The sequence below is a fragment of the Lobosporangium transversale genome (assembly GCF_002105155.1).
Source record: "Lobosporangium transversale strain NRRL 3116 chromosome Unknown BCR41scaffold_35, whole genome shotgun sequence".
NCBI lineage: Eukaryota > Fungi > Mortierellomycota > Mortierellomycetes > Mortierellales > Mortierellaceae > Lobosporangium > Lobosporangium transversale.
In genome coordinates, this window is record NW_019029013.1 from 1 (window position 1) to 19,133 (window position 19,133).

The 19,133-nt window shown below is 39.2% G+C and overlaps 4 protein-coding genes across 4 annotated transcripts; 1 reads left to right on the forward strand and 3 right to left on the reverse strand.

Annotated features, from left to right (window-relative positions):
* Positions 1-5,673: 5,673 nt before the first annotated feature.
* BCR41DRAFT_358734 (protein UXT) lies at positions 5,674-6,873 on the reverse strand. Its single transcript, XM_022025100.1, has 5 exons — positions 6,632-6,873; positions 6,339-6,440; positions 6,130-6,237; positions 5,924-5,978; positions 5,674-5,770 (listed from the first exon to the last, which is right to left on the reverse strand). The coding sequence occupies exons 1-5, from the start codon at positions 6,751-6,753 to the stop codon at positions 5,702-5,704; spliced, it is 456 nt and encodes a 151-aa protein (XP_021878649.1). The 5' UTR covers positions 6,754-6,873; the 3' UTR covers positions 5,674-5,701.
* A 302-nt stretch (positions 6,874-7,175) lies between these two features.
* Positions 7,176-9,863, forward strand: BCR41DRAFT_339468 (ABC1 family-domain-containing protein). The gene is made up of 5 exons (XM_022022161.1): positions 7,176-7,571; positions 7,761-7,894; positions 8,017-8,065; positions 8,194-8,848; positions 9,046-9,863. The coding sequence occupies exons 1-5, from the start codon at positions 7,423-7,425 to the stop codon at positions 9,820-9,822; spliced, it is 1,764 nt and encodes a 587-aa protein (XP_021878650.1). The 5' UTR covers positions 7,176-7,422; the 3' UTR covers positions 9,823-9,863.
* A 604-nt stretch (positions 9,864-10,467) lies between these two features.
* BCR41DRAFT_378510 (ubiquitin-conjugating enzyme/RWD-like protein) lies at positions 10,468-13,463 on the reverse strand (the record flags this gene model as incomplete). The annotated part of the gene is made up of 11 exons (XM_022027163.1): positions 10,468-10,563; positions 10,676-10,910; positions 11,047-11,509; positions 11,657-11,701; positions 11,820-11,895; positions 12,072-12,136; positions 12,253-12,319; positions 12,441-12,487; positions 12,604-12,671; positions 13,137-13,191; positions 13,379-13,463. The coding sequence occupies 11 exons, from the start codon at positions 13,461-13,463 to the stop codon at positions 10,468-10,470; spliced, it is 1,302 nt and encodes a 433-aa protein (XP_021878651.1).
* A 1,658-nt stretch (positions 13,464-15,121) lies between these two features.
* On the reverse strand, positions 15,122-17,267 carry BCR41DRAFT_398894 (CRAL-TRIO domain-containing protein; the record flags this gene model as incomplete). The annotated part of the gene is made up of 3 exons (XM_022029007.1): positions 15,122-15,969; positions 16,134-16,280; positions 16,622-17,267. 3 exons carry the CDS (start codon positions 17,265-17,267, stop codon positions 15,122-15,124), a joined length of 1,641 nt encoding a protein of 546 aa, XP_021878652.1.
* Between the last annotated feature and the right edge of the window lie 1,866 nt (positions 17,268-19,133).

Below are 19,133 nucleotides of genomic sequence, written 5' to 3' on the forward strand. Positions count from 1 at the left end.
GGCGATTGAAGAGGTAGAGGGAGTATTAGCTCTTGAAGAATAGGTTTCATAATCCGGCTGGGGTTGGTAGTCACGGCGATAAAGATGACGATGCTCATGATCATCATCATGCTCGGGGAAGTGTTGCTGATATTGGAGCTGGGATTGCATGCGTGAGGATGAACGCGAGGACGAACTCTGGCGACTCTGCATTTCAAGAGCCACCCGAAGTCTTTCGTTTTCTTCCTCAATCCTACGTGCCTCTTCCTCTGCTCTCGTCAGCTTTTTGGCCATCAGCTCGGCCTGCTCTGTCCACTTGCGCTGCTGTTGCTCAAACGTCTCTACAACACGCGACACTTTCTCCTTCTCCTTCTCTTGATCGTCCTTGCTCTCGTGATCACCATCCTTATCAGCATCAAGGTTCGAAGCGAGGACTGCAGCACTGTCCAGATCCTTCAGGAGGCGTTGCCATTTAGAATTCTGCCGTTCCAATTCCTCAATCCTGTCCTGATTCTCTTGCTCTCTGAGCTGGTAGATCGAGGTCTGTCTCTCCACTGAGCGGCTCGCCCTTTCTAACCTCTCCACGATCTCATCTTTATCTTCCAGGGCTCGTTGCAGTTTAAACACCTGTTCTTCCAACTCTTGATTCAACAACTTTTCTTGTTCCAGCTTCTCTCTCAGCACTCGATCTCGGGCCTTCGCTTCCTGTTGGCCTTGCTCGACCGATGCTTCCATTTCTTGTCGGATCGACTGTCGAAGTTGCTCTATCCGTTCTTCCATCTCCTTCTGATGCTGTGCTGTCAATTGAGTGATGACATCCTCATGGTCCTGAACCGCCATCATCTTCTCCAAGACGCGATCATGGTCCATGTGGATCTTTTGTAACTCGACCGCATGCTGAGATTCCAGCCTGGCCATCTTGGAGCCCAAACGCTGAACACTATCCTGCAAGGTACGGTATTGGACTGCCTCCTGCTGTAACCTTTCCTGGAACGTCTCCATCTCTCGTTCCATCTTTGTTCGTTGCTCTTGGTATTCTTGTTTCTCCACAAGGAGCTTCTGGACCTGTTGATCCAGTGTGCTATAACCTTGCATCTGTTCATTCTTGGTCAACTCCAATTGCGACCGTAACTGAACCAATTCAGATTCTTTGGTCGCCAGCTCTGCTCGAAGGGTCTCTATTTGGGCCGACATCTCGCTTCGGGATCGTTCTTCACGTTCCTTCATTGCCCCAATAATCGACTCCTTCTCCTCTTGAACTTGCTTCACTGCCCGGTTTAACTCTTGATCATGGAATGATTGGATCGAGGCTCGATCTGCTTCAGAAAGGTGTTTCAACGACGCTGGTGACATTGGAATGTTGAATGTACGGACGCCCTCTGCAAAAGCTGAAGAGGAAGATGGTCCTGATGGTGATGATGACAAGGGTGGCGAGAACATTTGTTGGAGTTTTTTCTCGATATCATGCTCAATAGCCAATGGATCGAACTGGTTCTGGAGCCCCGACCCGTTTTTCTCCAGTCGGTTCTCCCGTCTCAAGCGCGCTGATGTGGTGGTGGTCGTCGTCGTCGTTTGAGCACCGAGTTCTGGACTTATGGAGGAAGATGGGGTAGGGGTAGGAAGTTCCGATGACTTTTGGCCATCCCTTTGGCGAGTAGAGCCCTGATCTTTCGTCCCAACAGAACCTTTACGTCCACGAGTTCGTGTCTGGGTCTGTGAATCGATTCCGAGTCCATGAACACCAGGACTACTCTCATTGCTTGCAGCTGAGGGAGGCAAGGATGGTAAAGGTGATGAAGGAGGAGGAGGCGTTAGAGTTCGATCCAATACTATATTATTAATTGATGCTGAAGATCCCGCTCGTGGTCGAGTTCCTCCCTGTGAGAACGGTAGAAGCAAGTCGTTGCTGTTGGATCGTTTACCTGTTGCACTCCTTGGGGAAACCCTTCGGGAGTTGATTGCAGCAGCACCGGCGACTGAGGCAGATGCTGGTGCTGGACCTGGAGGTGGTTTAATACCTCCCAAAGGTGTACTGGGTCTTGACCTTGGGTTACTATTGGGTGTTGTAGGTCGATTGGGATGATGGTGAGAAAGAGGATGGGGCAGAGAGGTATTGACTTCGACTTTGATGTTGTTGTTACTGCCTCTTCTAGAAGATGGTACAGGGGAATGGCTTTGAGTCACTCCATGATCGGCTTGTCGTTGGTGTTCAACACTAAGGTGAGATCTGGTGGATGCAGTTGCCCTGTTGGTGCCTTGCTGCGATAGTCTTTGGGGACGCTGGCGATTCGGGTTCTGCCCATCTTCTCCTGGGAAGGTCATATCCTGCCATGATCCTTTTCGCTGCTGTTGTTGTTGTTGCTGCACACTTGCAGACCTTTCATCGGATCCAGGACGCTGCGGGCGACGATGACCGCTCCGCAACAAATCTTCTCTAGGCGCCACACTCTCATTCTCCCATGAGAATCGCTTCTCTTGACTTGGCGGAAGATGATGAGCGTTCTGGGCTTCAAATGGAGGAGGAGGTTGAGGAATTTCACGATAAGGAAGGAGGGGGGGCATATCCTCAGTAATCAAGGATGGACCATCGAATGAGCCAGGGGCATTATTGTGTCGTGGAGAAGTCAATGGGTGTAAACTACTGCCACTACCACGTCGTTGCAGGTTCAAGAATAGGTTGGGTTCAGTCTTGAGTCTACCAGGGAGGCTGCTTCTGCGTTTCAACCTTCGATCTTCAAATGACTCTCCGGGTGTATTATTGTTGCGAGGCATTCTTGCTCGTGGTTGTGGTAAAGGATCCTCTAGCTGCTCTTGCTGCTGCTCTGGCTGTCGTGGTTGTTGTTGAGATGCTTGCTGTTGCTGTTGCTGTTGCTGTTGCTGTTGCTGTTGCTTCTGTTGTTGTCTTTGACTTTGTCTAGAGGTCCTATCAGTGCGTGCTTCACGTTCTTGTTGCCTTCGTGCAGCAGCAGCAGATCGAAAGGGATTGTTACTTTGACCCCTAGGTCCTAAAGTGGGCGAGGCCATTTCCTGCAGCATTGCCTCAAAATCATCTAATGAAGGCTCTGCAGTGACTGGTGTAGATGTTGATGTTGATGTAGATGCTGATGCTGGTGTTGCACGGGTTGAAGTTGTTGAGCGTGAGGATTCCCTGGCTCCTCTTGGACCTAGAGTGGGAGAGGCCATCTCCTGCAGCATAGCCTCATAATCATCTAAAGAGCGTAATTTGGGTTCTTCTCCTGCAGCAGCAGGAGCAGCAGAAGGGTCACGCCTCCGTTGAGCTCTTTGAGAAGTCCGAGGCTGACTGGAGGCGCTGACTTGGCTCATAAGGCTGTTATGGTTGGAATTGACGTCAGTGTGGTGGTCAGTGATATGTCCCTGTGCGAATTGTTGACGATGACCGTTCAGGCTATGATCATTACGATATCGTACTGGGGAGGAAGTTGAGGATGAAGATTCTGTACGATACTGTTGCTGTTGTTGCTGTGGTTGCTGTTGAAGTGAATAGGGTGGAGGAGGGCGATTAGTTTTCGGTATTGGGGATTGAGTATCGGAAGTCCAGCTCTGGATCGAACTTGCAGACTCAGTTGACGGCCTCTGTCCAAAGGAAAAGCCAAATAAGAAAAGAAAAAATAAAGAGGATGAAAGAAAAGAAAAGGTCAGTTCATTGGTTTTCCACAAACTCATTCGTTGAATTGATTCAACGATTTTTTTTTTTTTTTTTTTTTCCTTAGTGATTGTTGCTGCTATAAAAGAAGAAAAGAAAAGAAAAGAAAAGAAAAGAAAAGAAAAGAAAGAAGAAGAGAGGAGGATAGAATGTACCGTTGGGTCTCTGTGGCGATTCCAGTCTGAATTATCGGTATATGCAGGGACATGACCGTCTTGGAAATGGTTGTAGGGATTATTGCTGTGATTGCCAGGTTGGCGAACATGGTGTATGCGAGGGTCGTATTCCTGTGCCATGTAGATTCGTTCCATTACTCTTTTCTTTTTTTCTTTTTCCTTTTTCCTCGTATAGACAGAGAATTAGAATGTAATAATAATGAGGGGTCAAAAATAAGACTAATGATACAAATTAAGATACGAATGAAAAGATGAGAAGGACAAAGAAAGACAAAAGGAGTAAAGAAAAAGGAAAAAAGAAAGTAAAAGCGAAGAAACAGAAACGGAGAAGTGTAAAAGTGGGCAAGTGTGAAATGTAAGTGTGAAGTGAGTTTAAAAAAAAAGAATTTAAGACACTTCTGAGACACAAATGATTTGATTACAGGAGACAAACTCTATCTCATTCAAACCCAAACACAAACTCGGCGTCAACCCCATTTCAAGCATCTCCAGTAAATCTCAAGCAAATCTCAAGCAATTTGAAGCAATTTCAAGGGGGTCTTTGAAAGTAAAACATCCACACATTGCATTCTACACACACGTTATGCAAATATATATTATAATGTTGGGTCATTAGCATAGAGTGATAGAGGGAATAGAGCCGTAACAAAATACCAACTACTACATACAACAAATAGGCAACAATGATGCTATATGCTATGGAGGATCCATACGAATGTATATGTAAAAAGATGATGAGAATGTGCGTCAGAAACACCGCTATGGAGACCTTTATTTTTTTTTTATTTAGCATTTAGTTTTTTGTGTTCACACTCTTTGTGTTCCATCCAACGTTCAATGTCTAAAAAAAAAAAAAAAAAAAAAAACTTTTTTTTGAACACAAAGTAAAAAGCATCATCAAGGGATATTCATGTTCGATACTTGAATAAACATGTTAGACCCTTACTTGATCATCATCCTTTTTTTTTTTTTTTTTTTTTTTTTTTTCTTTATACTCGCCTTGCTCTGCATAAATGATTCTGAAATGGATGAATGATGACATGATACAACACAACATCACATCACATCACATCACACAACATGAAGAAAAGGCGCACGGGGATATTGAGAGCCTTTGTCTTTTAAAACATCTATAAAAAATAATAATACATATATATATAATAATAAAGCACACTCCAAAGATTATCGACACATGGAACAAAAAGGTCAAACATGTATATATTTACAACTGATGAGCTTCTGTTTGTTGTTACACTACAGGCCATCATCAACATTCCTTACAATCCAGGTATACATATACATATACATTTATATATATATATATATACTCTTTGTAGATGGATACATCCAAGTTGTGTCTGAACCAACAAACAATCTGTCCTGAGATATATTTGCTCACACATCCGGACAGATAAAAAAATTCAAGATAAGCCAAGGCAAGGTAAGGTAAGGCAAGGCAAGATTTCTTTTTTATATATACATCCTGACTAGGTTTCGTAAGCGACCTTGACGAGATCCCATACTTCGCCACCCTAACGGAGAAAAAAGAAATAAAAATATCCGCGGAGAACTATAACATATTAAATGTTCATGTATGCTTTTGTATATATTATAAATACACATACATATACTATACATATTTCATAAAGCCTTTTTTTTTTTTTTTTTTTTTTTTTTTTTTAGGAAATTCCTCTGGTACGTACACATACACAGCATACAACATGCTCAGTATTCTTTTGCACTTTTTTTTTTTTTTTTTTTTTTTTAATAACATTTATTTGCGTATGCATAAAGATGTTTGATGTTCTATAATATAAGTGTGTGAATGTTGTTCTCTCTCCAAAAAAAAAAAAAAAAAAATGACTGGTAGAGCATAAGTTCTTTAAATATCCAGATTCCTTGGTGACGGCGTGTTATTCAGTTTCATAATCTCAGCCATGGCTTCCAGGACCTAAAAATAATAATAATAAATAAAATAAAAAAAAAATAAAAAATAAAAAAAGGAAAGAAAGGAAGGGAGGTAGGAAGGAAGGAAGAAAGAAAGATAAGCCATATATTTCATAATGTCAAACACGTCTTTTCTGGACCCCAAGACAAGTCTTACGATTTTGATATGAGCACGGATCTGGGCTGCCTTCTCAGTATACTTTTCAGCTTTTCTATATCACGCGCAAGAGGAAAGAAAAAAAGGTCCTTTGTCAAAATGCTTTTTCTTTCTTTCTTTCTTTTCTTCTTTCTTCCATATGTTGTAGATCAATCAACCAAGACAAAAATTCTTGTCTTTTTCTTTTTTTTCCTCCTTGTCATTACCCCTGCAAATGTGCCTCTTTCTTGGTGATAAATGTCAACGCCTCGTCCAATGTCAGCTGCGCATGAAATCCAAATCCGACATTGACATAGATGTACTTTGTGTCTGGACTATTGGAAAAAAAAAAATTATATAAACACATTTATCAGAGAGCTTGCTCATAAAAAAGAAAAAGAAAAAAGAAAAAAGAAGCACATCTATAAATCCTTACATCTTTGCTTGTACATAGAAGTTTGATCCGAGATCAACCTGAGTCTTCATCTCTGTGAGTCCATTGTCCTTGATCACCTCGATATCCTTTGCTAATTTAAGACTATCCACATGTTATAGAAGAAAGAAAAAAAAATAAAAATAAAAAAAGTAGGCATACTCAGTATTTTTCTTTTCTTTTCTTTTCTTTTCCTCCATGAACAGTTCCACCTAAAAGCAAAAAAGTATATGGAAAAACAAGAGTAACCCGTTAGAGAAGACGGGAAGGATAAAAAAAAGAAAAGGTGTCATTACTATTCAGAGATCTGGTTATAAATAGCATCTCTTGCATCCAATGCATCCTTGAGATCCTTTCGTAAGCCTTCATTCACAAATGTCTCGTAACGAGCAATCTTTTGCTGAATCTCCTCTGCCATTTGAGGGAAAAAAAAAAAATCCTATTCTTCTCTTCTTCTTTTTTTTTCTTTTTTGCTGCTCCTTTCTTGCCAAGAAAAACGTGTTTGAACTTTGCAGAGTCAAAAAAAGAGAGAGAAAAATGTTTATCCAGAAAGAAGAAAAAAGCTAATTGAGGATGAGAGTGACTGCTGCGCTGTTAATGGCATACTTTCCTTTTTAGGACGGACCATCCACAAGGCCCGCGTTTCTTCTATTGCATTAACCATTACCCCATCGATCGCCTCTCTTGACGCATTCAAGTTATTTAAATATTTCAGACATGCAACACAAGATATGTTGAAGGATAAGGACAAGGACAAGGACAAAGAAGGGAATAAAAGCAAGTCTGTCTTTTTTTTTTTTTTCGTTCTTTTTCCTTCCCTCTCTCTCTCTCTCTCTCTCTCTCTCTTTTTTATTTTTTTTTCCTCCCATTCTCATTCTCCTTTGTTTCTCACGCTGTTTTCATTCATTTCACTCTTTTCAGTCTCATTCTTTTTTTCTTTAAACATCTCTTCTCCTTCAAAGAGATCGTGCCTTTAAAAACCATGATAAGAATAAATAATATTTAGACCTAATATATACTATTAGCACCTTGTAAACCTTTTTTTTTTCTTTCTTGTCCTCTTTCTCTCACATATACACATACTACCATGTCAATACCAATATTACAACGCGCATTCACTCATAGAGCCCTGAGGCGGGTTACCATGTTGTCTGCCACAGCCACAGGACTCTATCTGATCGACACCCATATGAACGCAAAAGCATTCCAACGCACAGCACGCACAGCATGGAACGGGTACTTTATTCTTTTTTAATCATAAACCATAATGAATATTTCATGATTAAACCATTACAATCCATGTTTTTTTTTTTTATTTTTTATTTTTTATTAATCCGATCTGATCTTATCTGACATAATATTTTCTGTAATGGGAAACCTTTTTTTCTTTTTCTTTTTCTTCTTCCTATCTTTGGGTTGATGTAGTGTCTTGGTAGGCTGGGACTACAAGTTCAATTTCACGCCTGGAAAAGCTGATCAGATCAATGATCTACATCAACGAGTTGCCAATCGGATATTGCATGTCTGTCAAACTAATGGAGGCCTTTATATCAAACTAGGTATTAGCAATCTTCTTTCTTTGTTTAATCATTTTATTTTCTTTCTTTCTTTCTTTCTTTCTTTCTTTCTAATTTTTCTTTTTTCTTTTTTCTTTTACTTTTACTTTTACTTTTACCTTTAGGACAAGGAATCGCCACCAATTCTTCTGTCCTTCCTCCTTGTTATTTGACGTAAGTGGACTGTTATTTTTTTTTTTTTTTTTTTTTTTTTTTTTGAAATTTTACTTGCTGATATCGCACGATCGCGAATGTATCAATATGTAATGTATCGCCTTTTTTCTTTTTTCTTTTTTTTGTAGAACCCTTCGCGCACTCTACGATGACGCTTCATCGGTCGATTATTCAACCGTAGAAAAGATCATTCATCAAGAACTGGGTCGTCCTATCCATGAAATCTTCTCCTCCTTCTCTCCCGAACCCGTCGCAGCTGCCTCAATCGCCCAAGTCCACAAGGCTGTCCTACACGATGGCACCGTCGTGGCTGTAAAGGTTCAAAAGCCCGAGATCAAGATCCAGATCGAATGGGACCTGAAGGCCTATCGTTGGTTGATCAAGGTCTATGAATATCTCTTTGATCTGCCCATGTCCTTCGCTGTCGACTATACTTGTAAACACCTACGAGAAGAAACCGACTTTATCAACGAGGCCCGGAACGCGGAAATGTGCAACGATTTCTTACAAACTGATTCCAAATTACGGCAACAGGTCTATGTTCCCAAAGTCTTGAAGGCATACAGTACTAAACAGGTCATGGTCGCAGAATGGGTCGATGGCTGTCGAGCAACAGATAAACAGGCTATCGAGCAAATGGGCTTGAGCATCACCAAAGTCATGGAGAGCGTCGTCGATGTGTTTGCTCATCAGATCTTTATCTCTGGATTTGTCCATTGTGATCCACATCCTGGAAATATCCTCGTCCGAAGACATCCTGATAATCCAAAACGCCATCAACTGGTAAGCAAATGGATCCCTTTTCTCTCTCTCACACTCTCTCACACTTTCTCTCGTTGTCTCGTTTTCTCTCTCTCTTTCTCTCCCTCTTTCTCTCTCTCTTTCTCTCTCCTTCTCCCCATTCTTTCATTTCATTTTATTCTTTTTTTTTTTAACACGTATTATGTACAACGTTTCTCTTTCCCATTTTCCATTGCTAGCTTCTGCTGGATCACGGTCTGTATATGCGTGAATCAGAGGAATTCCGTCAACAGTACTGTCTCTTCTGGAAATCCCTTTTCTTACTCGACAAACAAACCATTGCCGACATCTGTCAACTCTGGGGCGTGGGCGATTCTCAGATGATGGCCAATGCCACCCTCCTTAAACCCTACAACATGGATCGATCCCCCAATATCAAACCCTCGACCAATACCTCTGTCCTGGATGCCTATGAGATCCAGATGAAACTAAAGACCAGCCTCAAAGATTTCTTGGTCAACTCTGAACTCCTGCCCAAGGAATTGATCTTCATCGGTCGAAACATGACCATCGTCCGTGCCAACAACAAGACCTTGGGAAGTCCCGTCAACAGGATCAACCGAATGGCCCGTTGGGCCGTTCGAGGTCTCAGTCACGATTCTAAATTCTGGATCAAGAGATCGTCATTATCATCATCGGATCAATTGATAAAAAGCAGAAGCGGTCATCATGATGATGATAACAATAACAACAACAGCCTTTCTTTACGACAACCATCAAGTTTCTGGAAACTACTCTCAACCACACTCCAGGCACAATTGGATTATTGGTTCTTTGAGGCTGCCCTGGCTTTGATGTCTCTGACGTATCACTTTGCTCAACTCAAGAGTCTGTTTGAACGTAAAATCTTGGGACGCAAGTCTGATGGATTCGAGGCTGTGCTTGACGACGCTCTGAAGCAACGTCTGGAACAGGAGTATGGGATCAAGGTCGAAGGTGATCTCTTTGATGCATAAGATATAGACTCATTGCACTGTACAAAAATATTAAATTTAATTACAATTATTAAATTAAAAAAGTAAAAAGATAGAAAATAACAGAATTCACTTATGACATTGCTCCATTTTCATTCTTTTTTGCAATTATTTATTTAACAATACTCCCTGGCTTTTTGTATTAACAACAAACGAGCTATTCAATACAATACTCTCACATATATCGGACCCATTTCTTTTTCTTTTTCTTTTTCTTTTTCATTTTCTTTTTCTTTTTCTTTTTCTTTTGCTTTTTTTTTTATGCAAAGGGGAGAGGTGCCATTAGGGAGCAGAGGATGAAGAAAAAAAAAAAAAAAAAAAAAAAAAAAGAAAAAAGAAAAAGAAAAGACTAGAACCAGGACTAGGACTAAGCCAAAGATCACGGCTGAATGAGTTTCCTAGATTGTTTAATCCTAAAGTCTCTCTTATCGATATCATTAAACACGAGGCGACGTCCCATAGCTGCCTAGTTGGTCGGCTACTTGTTTGATTGATTGATTCATTGATTTGATTCGACTCATTATAATATTGAAGTATTGTGTACAGCGTCCTCCTTTGGCTCTAACTTTTTTTTTTTTTTTTTTTTTTTTCCTCCATCAGTTTTTTTTTTTTTTTTTTTTTTTTTTTTTACTCGAAATACTCAGTTGAGCGACTAGCGCATCGTCGTGCATTCCTATTGTATTCACGACGCTGCTCCTTGGTACCAAAGTGAAGCTTGGCCGCCTATGAAAACCCATGATGAATGACGATGAGACATGGGAAAATGATAATAATAATAATAATAATAATTTGATCCGTTCTTTTTTTTTTCTTTTTTTCTTCATAATCACAATACCTCCAAATTCACATGAGTCGAAGGGTTGGTGGAGGGCTCATCTTCAAGGATCAGGCGAGTGATCGCTATTATATGAGTTCTAACATCATCTGGCTTTCCAACAGCATAGAACGGAACACCATCCACCGTCACATGAACGTGGTACATCGGTGTCAGGAACTTGACACGCGGCTGGATATCTGGGAACGAGTCGTGGAATACCATCTGAACCTTGAACATGCCTCCATCATAGTTACTAAATCAGTACCATACATGTATATTTATATATGTTTAAAGAAAAAAGAAGAAATCAGTTTTCGGGAAAAACAATGATAATGGTGATAATAATGATAAAAGAAATACTGAGCAAACAAAACTGATAATGGCTTTACCTCATTGGTTTACCGAAAAGTGTAAATGTCCAGACAAACGGATTATCTTCAACAAGCTCAACCTCCACACCTCCTGTATTGTTTTCACGATAGTATTCACAGATTTGCTCATATTGACGCCGCAAGTTACTTGACATCCGGGTGGAGTCCTTGATCCATTGACTCGACTGTGAAATCCATTCTAATGTCTCCCTCTCGATTGCTGTCTTGATCACCTCTAAACGTTTTGCTAGGGATGCATATCCAAATTTGCCATCCATCTTGTTTCCACCGAATTCAAAGGGTGCTCTATAGAAGGGCGTCCCATCAGAAACTACTGCGGATTCCTTTTGTACAGTATGTTGATAAATATCATAGTACGCCAAGAATAAACGCTTGGATAGATCACTAAACTCGTCATACGATGTCACGCTATTTGCATATAGAGGCTCAAAAATGGCAGAGGTCGAGGCTGTAGGTGTCCCTGAAGAGTTTGGTGTGCCCACAGGTGTAACAAGGGTGTTATTGGCTGATGAGCTTTGAGGCGAAGATGGGCTGGAAGAGGAGGAGGAAGAGGAGGTTGCGGCTGGATCTGTTGTAAATGTGTTGAATAAAGTTGGTTGGTTGATACCGAGGAATCCTTCCAAGCGGTCGCAAATAGAAATGCGAATTGTCTCTGTTACAATCCATTGGAGAAAAAAAAAAAAACGTTAGTTTTCTGATTATTCAGTCAGGAAATCTTTTTCAAGCTAAAAAATAAATAAAATACATTGGATATAGACAAGTAGACGAACCATGACGGATCTTTTGGTTATAAGGTTCTAGTTTAGACATATCCTTCTCAAGGTCATGTCCAGGCTCATTGCGATACTATCATGTCAAATCAAAAAAAACAAAAAAAAAAGAAAAAACGAAAAAAAGAAAAAAAAGTAAAATAAAATAAAATAATAATAATAATAATAAATAAATAAATGATATCGCCCGACTGACATGAATAGATTCATTTGTCTTCATGTGCAAACAAACGGTCTTGTCAACAGACTTACGGGCATATCGCTCATGAGTGATTGGATGCTCAACAAAATACTAGTGATTCCATGTGCAGAAGACCCTAATCGTTAAGAAAACATCTCTAGGAACCATTAGAGCTGACGAATTTGGCTTTTTGTTTCTTTCTTTGATTTGTGCAAATTAAAGATGGATTGTCACTGTCTCACGTGTCCATACATTGTTCACCTGCATTGCCTCTCCATGTGCCAAGGATACTAAGACAGACCCTTCCACCAGCGTATATCTACAAATCAATTTTATCATAATGATGAAGGAAAGCAAAAGCAAGCGGATTTCGGTCATTAGTGGCAACGCTAACCAAAAGAGAAGGAGAAAAAAAAAAAAAAAGAAAAAATACTCCTTACATTGGGATTGAAACGCGTTCGTCCATGGTTGGTAGTCAAAGCAGTTACTGAATGATTCCCAATGTATCCAAGTTTTTTTTTTTTTTTTTTTAAAAAAACAACAATCATAGTTAGGAATAACTTTAACATGCTGTTACTTTTTCTTGTTCCGATCATTTAATACCTTTAGGAGGAGCAGTAGGGTAATCCTTTGGGAACACCAAGCTAAACTCGAATTGACCAAGGCAGTATCTAACAAATCAGAATTAGATCAGATCGTTCAATCAATTGAGATATAAAAAAAAGAAAAAAAAGAAAGAAAGGAGATACAGAAAGGAGATGTAGAAAGGAGACGAGTCCAGTCAGTCAGATGTGAATGTTTAGGATGTGTGAAGAAACCGAATTCACATGGCTTCTTTTCCTGTTTCTTTTTCGCCTTGTCCATGCATATGTCTACCATAGTCTAACTGTGAATACCCAAGAGAGTGGCTCACAGAGTAGGGATTTTATTCCCCTTTGCTTTTCCTCTTTCATCTCCACCTCCTTTTTCCCTCCTTTTTTTTCCTCTGTTGTTCCTGCTCACTTTTTTTTCTTTTTTTTTTTTTTTTTTTTTTTCCGGATCTTTCATATGACTCTACTTGCTTGCTTCTTGAAATGAATTTTTTTTTTTTTTTTCTTTGGACTTGTTGATAAATCGATTGATTGATTTTGTCTTACGGTGTGTCAGGAGGACCAGTGATCATGGCTTTAATAGTCATGATATTTGATTCATCTACAGTTTTTTTTTTTTTTTTTTATTATTATTGTTTCGGCAAAGCCCATCCATAGGTAAGGAAAAAAAAAGTATTATTTTGGTTATTAAACACAAAAAAAAAAAAAAAAAAGATGGCAATGCAATGTAACAATGAAAGAAAAACCATTGATGGCTGGTTTAGAACGTTTAAAGTTAAATTGATTACCATAATGAAGAAACAGTTGATGATCAGGATTCTTTGTGAATTCAGACAATTCCTTTGTCAGACGTAATGTCACAGCGTTGGACATGATTGGCTTTTTTTGTTGTTGTTGTTATTGTTGTTGTTGTCGCGTTTTTTTTTTTTTTTTTTTTTTTTTGTGCTGCAGAATACGGTTGCTTCTTATATGACTTGTATGTCTTGTATATCTTGTATAATTTGTATATCTTGTATATCCTGTGTATATATATACATATATTAGCTCCTTTGTTAACTGAAGGAGAAAAAAAAAAAAAAAAAAAAAAAAAAAAAAGAAACGAGAGTGAGAATAAAACCTTGTATGCCGAATAGACTGAAGGGAGAAATAGAAATGGAAAAGAGTAAAGAAACAAAGAAACAAAGAAACAAAAAAACAAAGCAAAGAAATCAAAAAAAGGGGGACGTAGTGAAAAAAAAAAAAAAAAAAAAAAAAAAAAGAGTCGAAAAGAGAGTAGGATCCAAATGTCAAATGTCAAATGGGGTTAAATGTCATTACACACACTTCATCCACCACATCGACCAAACAAACATGATACTGCGGTGTGTGTGTGAAAATGAAAAATAAAAAATAAAAAAAAGGGACGATAAATGAAAATGTGGAAACTGGGCTCATTCTTCTTTCTTCTTTCTTCTTTCTCTTTTTCTTTTTCTTCTTTTACCTTTTGCTTCTTCTAGCCTTTTTTTTTTTTTTTTTTTTTTTTTTTTAACTTCTTGCCTTTTTTTGCTTAAAAAAAAAAAAAAAAAAAAAAAAAAAAAGGTCCAGCCTTGGATATGGACTGACTATGCCTCTGCCACAGCGGTGCTTGTCTCGAATCAAACAAAGACGGCGTTCTTTTCTAGGATTATAATGATCAGCAGATTAGGAAGGGCAAAAAAAAAGTTTATTTTGCGCATTTGCCATGTACACAAGCTATAACCCAATTGGAAAACCTCCCAGGGCGTTTTTATCTGTACATACTGTTACTGTTACATAAAAGTAAAACACTGGATGCATTGGAAGCGGAGCTACCTTTACCTGTTTGACTTGGTAATTTTATATACACATTGCAAACAAAAAAACCCTTGAGGTGGTTTTGGAATCAACAGAAAATAAAAAAAAAAAAAAAAAAGGAGGATGAGAAGGAGGACGAGAAGGAGGACGAGAAGGAGGCGGGAAGGGAAGGGAAGGAAAGGGATCATACGTTTGAACTCCATAGTCGTTTATACAACAGTTTACTTCGCCCAAGTAGGATTAGACTTTTTTTATTACTATTTATGCAGTAACAATCATGTACATGAACATGTATAATGCATGTATAATATCAATATGTAGATGTATACGTTGTTTGATGACATGATTCAATGTTCAAACTCATGATGCCACAAAGAAAAAAAAAAAAAAAAAAAAAAAAAAATGAAAAATGCAATCGCTATTAATTTTATTTAATCTCTTTTTTATTGATTTCTTTTTAATGATTTCTACATGTCGATGTCGACACCTGATGCAATTTGAAAAAAAAGCTTTTTTTTTTTTGTAAAAGTACAAAGAGAAAAAGAAGGAGAAAGGATAGAGAAAGAGGAAAGAGAAGGAAAAGGAAAAGGGGAGAAAAGAGAATAAAAAATATATTGTACAAATGACTGTTGGGGCAGCGCAAGAGAGGGACATCTCAAAAACACTAAAAAGGATCAGTTATAATAATAATAAAAATAATAAAGGAAAAGCTTTTTTTTTTAAAGCAACAACTCATCACCCTCTCCAACAACTGTCAAAACCTTGACTGCAGTCGCAGCAATGAGTTGCCACACTTCGCCTCGAAGCATAATAAGAGCCATGATCCAATACATCAGCGTCCTCATATCCGTTCGCATCATTTTATCCGCACAGGTCTTCACCACCTTCACCATCTTCTGTCGTACCCCCTGTTGAGTAGCCGCAATCCGCATGAAGACCGAGTTGGGTCGGAGGATCAGCCGATAGAACCGATTTCCACGGGGGTTCTTTGGATCACTTCCAGAATTACGGCTGATAGTGTTCCTCTCCTTGCGCGAAATCGGATACTGTGTAGGCAAATCTGACTCGATCGAGGGTGTGATCATGAAGGAGGGGATATTGGCTGATGATTTCGAATGCCTAAGCAACGTTGCCCTCAGTGGCGTAGATTTGAGACTAGGATTAAAGTGGTGACCAGAACCATGGTGACGTTGATGGTTATGAGTTGTAGGACTAAGACTATTCAAATCCATAAGGGGGATCGAATTCGAACGTGATCCCAGACCAGGTCGAACAGACAGATTCGTATTGTTGTTATTATTGTTGTTGTGGCTGCTATGACCAGAGGAAGGAGGCGCCATTGGCATCATCGGCGTCATCGACAAAAAGCTGAGGCCATCATGGGGTCGCAATTTGGGACTGTGATGTGGTGTCGAGATGGCGTCAAAGTAGATAGAGTCGCAAGAGTTGACACGGCTGAGGGATGAAGTCGGTGTTCCTGGCTGGAGACTGAGCATCGGATAACCAAAGTAGTGGAATGCCTCACATGTCTCAGAGTCATATTGATAAGAGTCTAATCCACCAAAGTCTATTTCGTTAACACATGGAAATAGGGTTGATGGGATTAGTTAATAAAAAGTCGGATAAGCTCGCATCAACGTCCATCCCTTACGACCTTAGGAATAACCCGAATCAATAGCCAGCATATGATAAAAAAAAGGGGAGAGGCAAAGTCTTTTATTTCTTTCTTACCAGTAGAGAGCTCTTCACGATCGAAATGTTCCTGGAGCTCATTAACGGAAGATGGGAAAGAGACCCGTGCGCGGGCAGTTTCCGGGAGAGCACGCTTAAGCATTTGCCAGATTCCGCCAAACACCCAGCTGTAGTTGAGCACATATACTTTTTTTTTTAAAAATAGATAAACAAGCAGTAGGATAAAAAAAAAAAATAAAAAAAAAAAAAAGGATTAATGCTAAATTCACTACAGTGCCTTTAAAGATCGATAAAGAACAATCGGCTGATCAGGATAGACATGATCTAGCTTGGTCGTTAATTATTCCTTTATGCATGTATTCAAGGGCATGCTCCCGACTGGAGTATAATTAATCCATGCAAATACATTCCACAGCTCAACTTTTTTTTTTTTTTTTTTTTTTTTATTTTTTTTTAAAAAAAAAAAAAAAAAAAAAAAAAAAAAAAGAAAGAAAAAAAAACTGGTCATTCATTTGTCATCAACATACCTTGGGCAATGCAACTGGGATAACGATGTTTGAGTAACTCAATTGTGAATGTGATCAGCTGGTGGTCCAGATCTGAGACCGAAGCACCCTGGAGGTCAAGGATCAGCGTCGCCTGTAACGCATGATCCTGAGGAGGCTGACGACGACTGGACTCCCACAAGAGCTTGCGGGTGCATTCAAGAACAAAGATAATATAACGCTTGTACTCAAAAAACCGATCCTTCTCTGCACCAGCATCCGTAACCATCTCTGGGTCATAATCCAGCTGGGGAGCAGAAACGTATTTTCCTAGACGAATAGTGATCAAAGGATGACCGTACCGATCCTGTCCTCTGAGTTGCACAAGTCCGTTTATCCATAACGGATTCTCCTCCAGATCTCGTGGGGTGATGTGGTCACATCCGACCTCTATCCTCCAGGCGATATTGGCTTCGACCAAGTTGTATGCTTCCTTGATGACATAGTTTGCCTTTTTGAGGAATCGGAAGAGGGTGATACGATCGTTCAAGTAACTTGTGGCGATATCGTATGAGGGGTGTTGTGGTGGATATTGCTGCTGAACAAGATGCTGCAGTTCGGTGACTTGTTGGATATGCTCTTGATAGAGCTCCAAGAGCTCGATGGTCGTCTTTTCTGCAGTATTCATATTATTATTTTCTAGAATGTTGTATCTTTTGTTGTATGTGCGTCAGACGTAGGAGGATTGAAAATATTGTAGAATGATGATATTTGTCCGTGTCTGTGCTACTTTCACTGTTTCGGTGTGTGTGGAGGACAATGTGACCCTGTTTTAAAGACAAAATAGAATAAAAAATATAAAAATAAAATAAAAATAAAAATAAAAAAAATTTGCTTGGAAACTGATCGTGCTTATGATGACCAGACCAGACCGGACCGGACCAGAACAAACAAGATGAGAGAAAGAAGAGCAATGATCAGAAATGCAAAAGAAATGCAAAAAATAAAAAAATAAATATAAATAAAATAGAATAAAAAATAAACTAGGAACAGAGGAGCAAAAGAAGAAGAAGAAGAAGAAGAGATTTTTAGAGTTGAGCAGTTGTGTTATAGGGGTGTTGAGCTATGGAGGAGCGGAGTGAAAAGTGTGGAGAAAGAAAGAATAAGAGTTCTTTAATTGATTTAGACGGAAAGGGAAGGAAGAGAGGAAAGAGAGAGAGAGAGAGAGAGAGAGAAGGTGATAAGTGTGGATATTTGGATTTGGAGTCGATATGGCACCGTAAAAAAAAAAAAAAAAAAAAAAAAAAAAGAGTGGAGTGGAGGAAAAAAAAAAAAAAAAAAAAAGAGATGGAATAAACAAAATAAAGAGAGAACCGATTGATGCGATGCGATGCGATGCAGAGTAGGGGGAAAGGGAGGGAGGGGATACAAAAAAAAGGGAGATTATAAACAACAACAAACAAGACCAACGAGAAGTAAGGAAAAGGGGATACGAAGCGAAAGGGTAAAGAAAAGGAACAAAGAGAGAGAAGAAGAAAAAAAAAAAGGTCTTGTCCTTTCAAGCAGGAACATTTAACATGTACATTTCTTAAATATGATGGATAGGACGTCATTCTTTGTGTATCCATTGTGTCCTTGTGGTTGTTTTTACGGTTTGGCATGTGAAAGCGGGGTAAGATGTCCTTTCTCTCTAAATGACTGTTCTGTCACTGTGAAAAATAAAAAAGATCCCTTGCCATGCCATCTGAGAGACCAGGGAAATGTACACGTACATATTGCTCTTGTTTAATGTTCAGTAAGTACATTTTTCTTTGTACAACTCTCCACTCTCCACGGGGAACTCTTCATCTTTTTCATGTTTCCACGTTTTTTTACACTTTGTGTTTGCATGCCTGCTTAGGATAGCAACCATCCCCATGTGCAAAAAAAAAAAGAAAAAGAAAAAAAAAAACACAACCGAATCCGGCGAATAGATATCCCACTTCTCAGCAGTAATCTGTACATGTATACAATCTGTTCAATCTGTACGCCCATTTCTCTTGTGTTCAAGCATTTATAATCACTCTGAACAACTTAATCGGCTCATAGCAATGCCAACTTTTTTTTTTTTTTCTTTAATCCTGCAATGGTGAACTATTTCTGCCAAACTGAAATAGTTCAGTCTTGTCTTTCTGAGCTTCGTCCCCTACTACTGAGTTTTCTACCCCACTGTTGATAAAAGACATTGTTTCAAGCACCTGCCTTCTCAAGCTCATAAATCTGTACTAGAACTCAACCATCTTTCTCCATATCTCATGGACTACGAATAAAAGCTTCGGCTCCTGAACTATAAAACTACGCAGGGTCACCATGCAAGGTGGCTGTTAATTTCAAATCTCTTTTCTCTATGGGACCCACTTGAGTAGGAGAGGGTTGATCAATTAAAAAGTTGAACAGGGAGCATCTACACTAAAATAAATATCTAATTGCAAGTCATCTTGGAGATAGAGACCAGAGTCAATGACGCGTAAACTATGTTGAGAACTAGTCTATGAACATACTGACTTTCAAAATG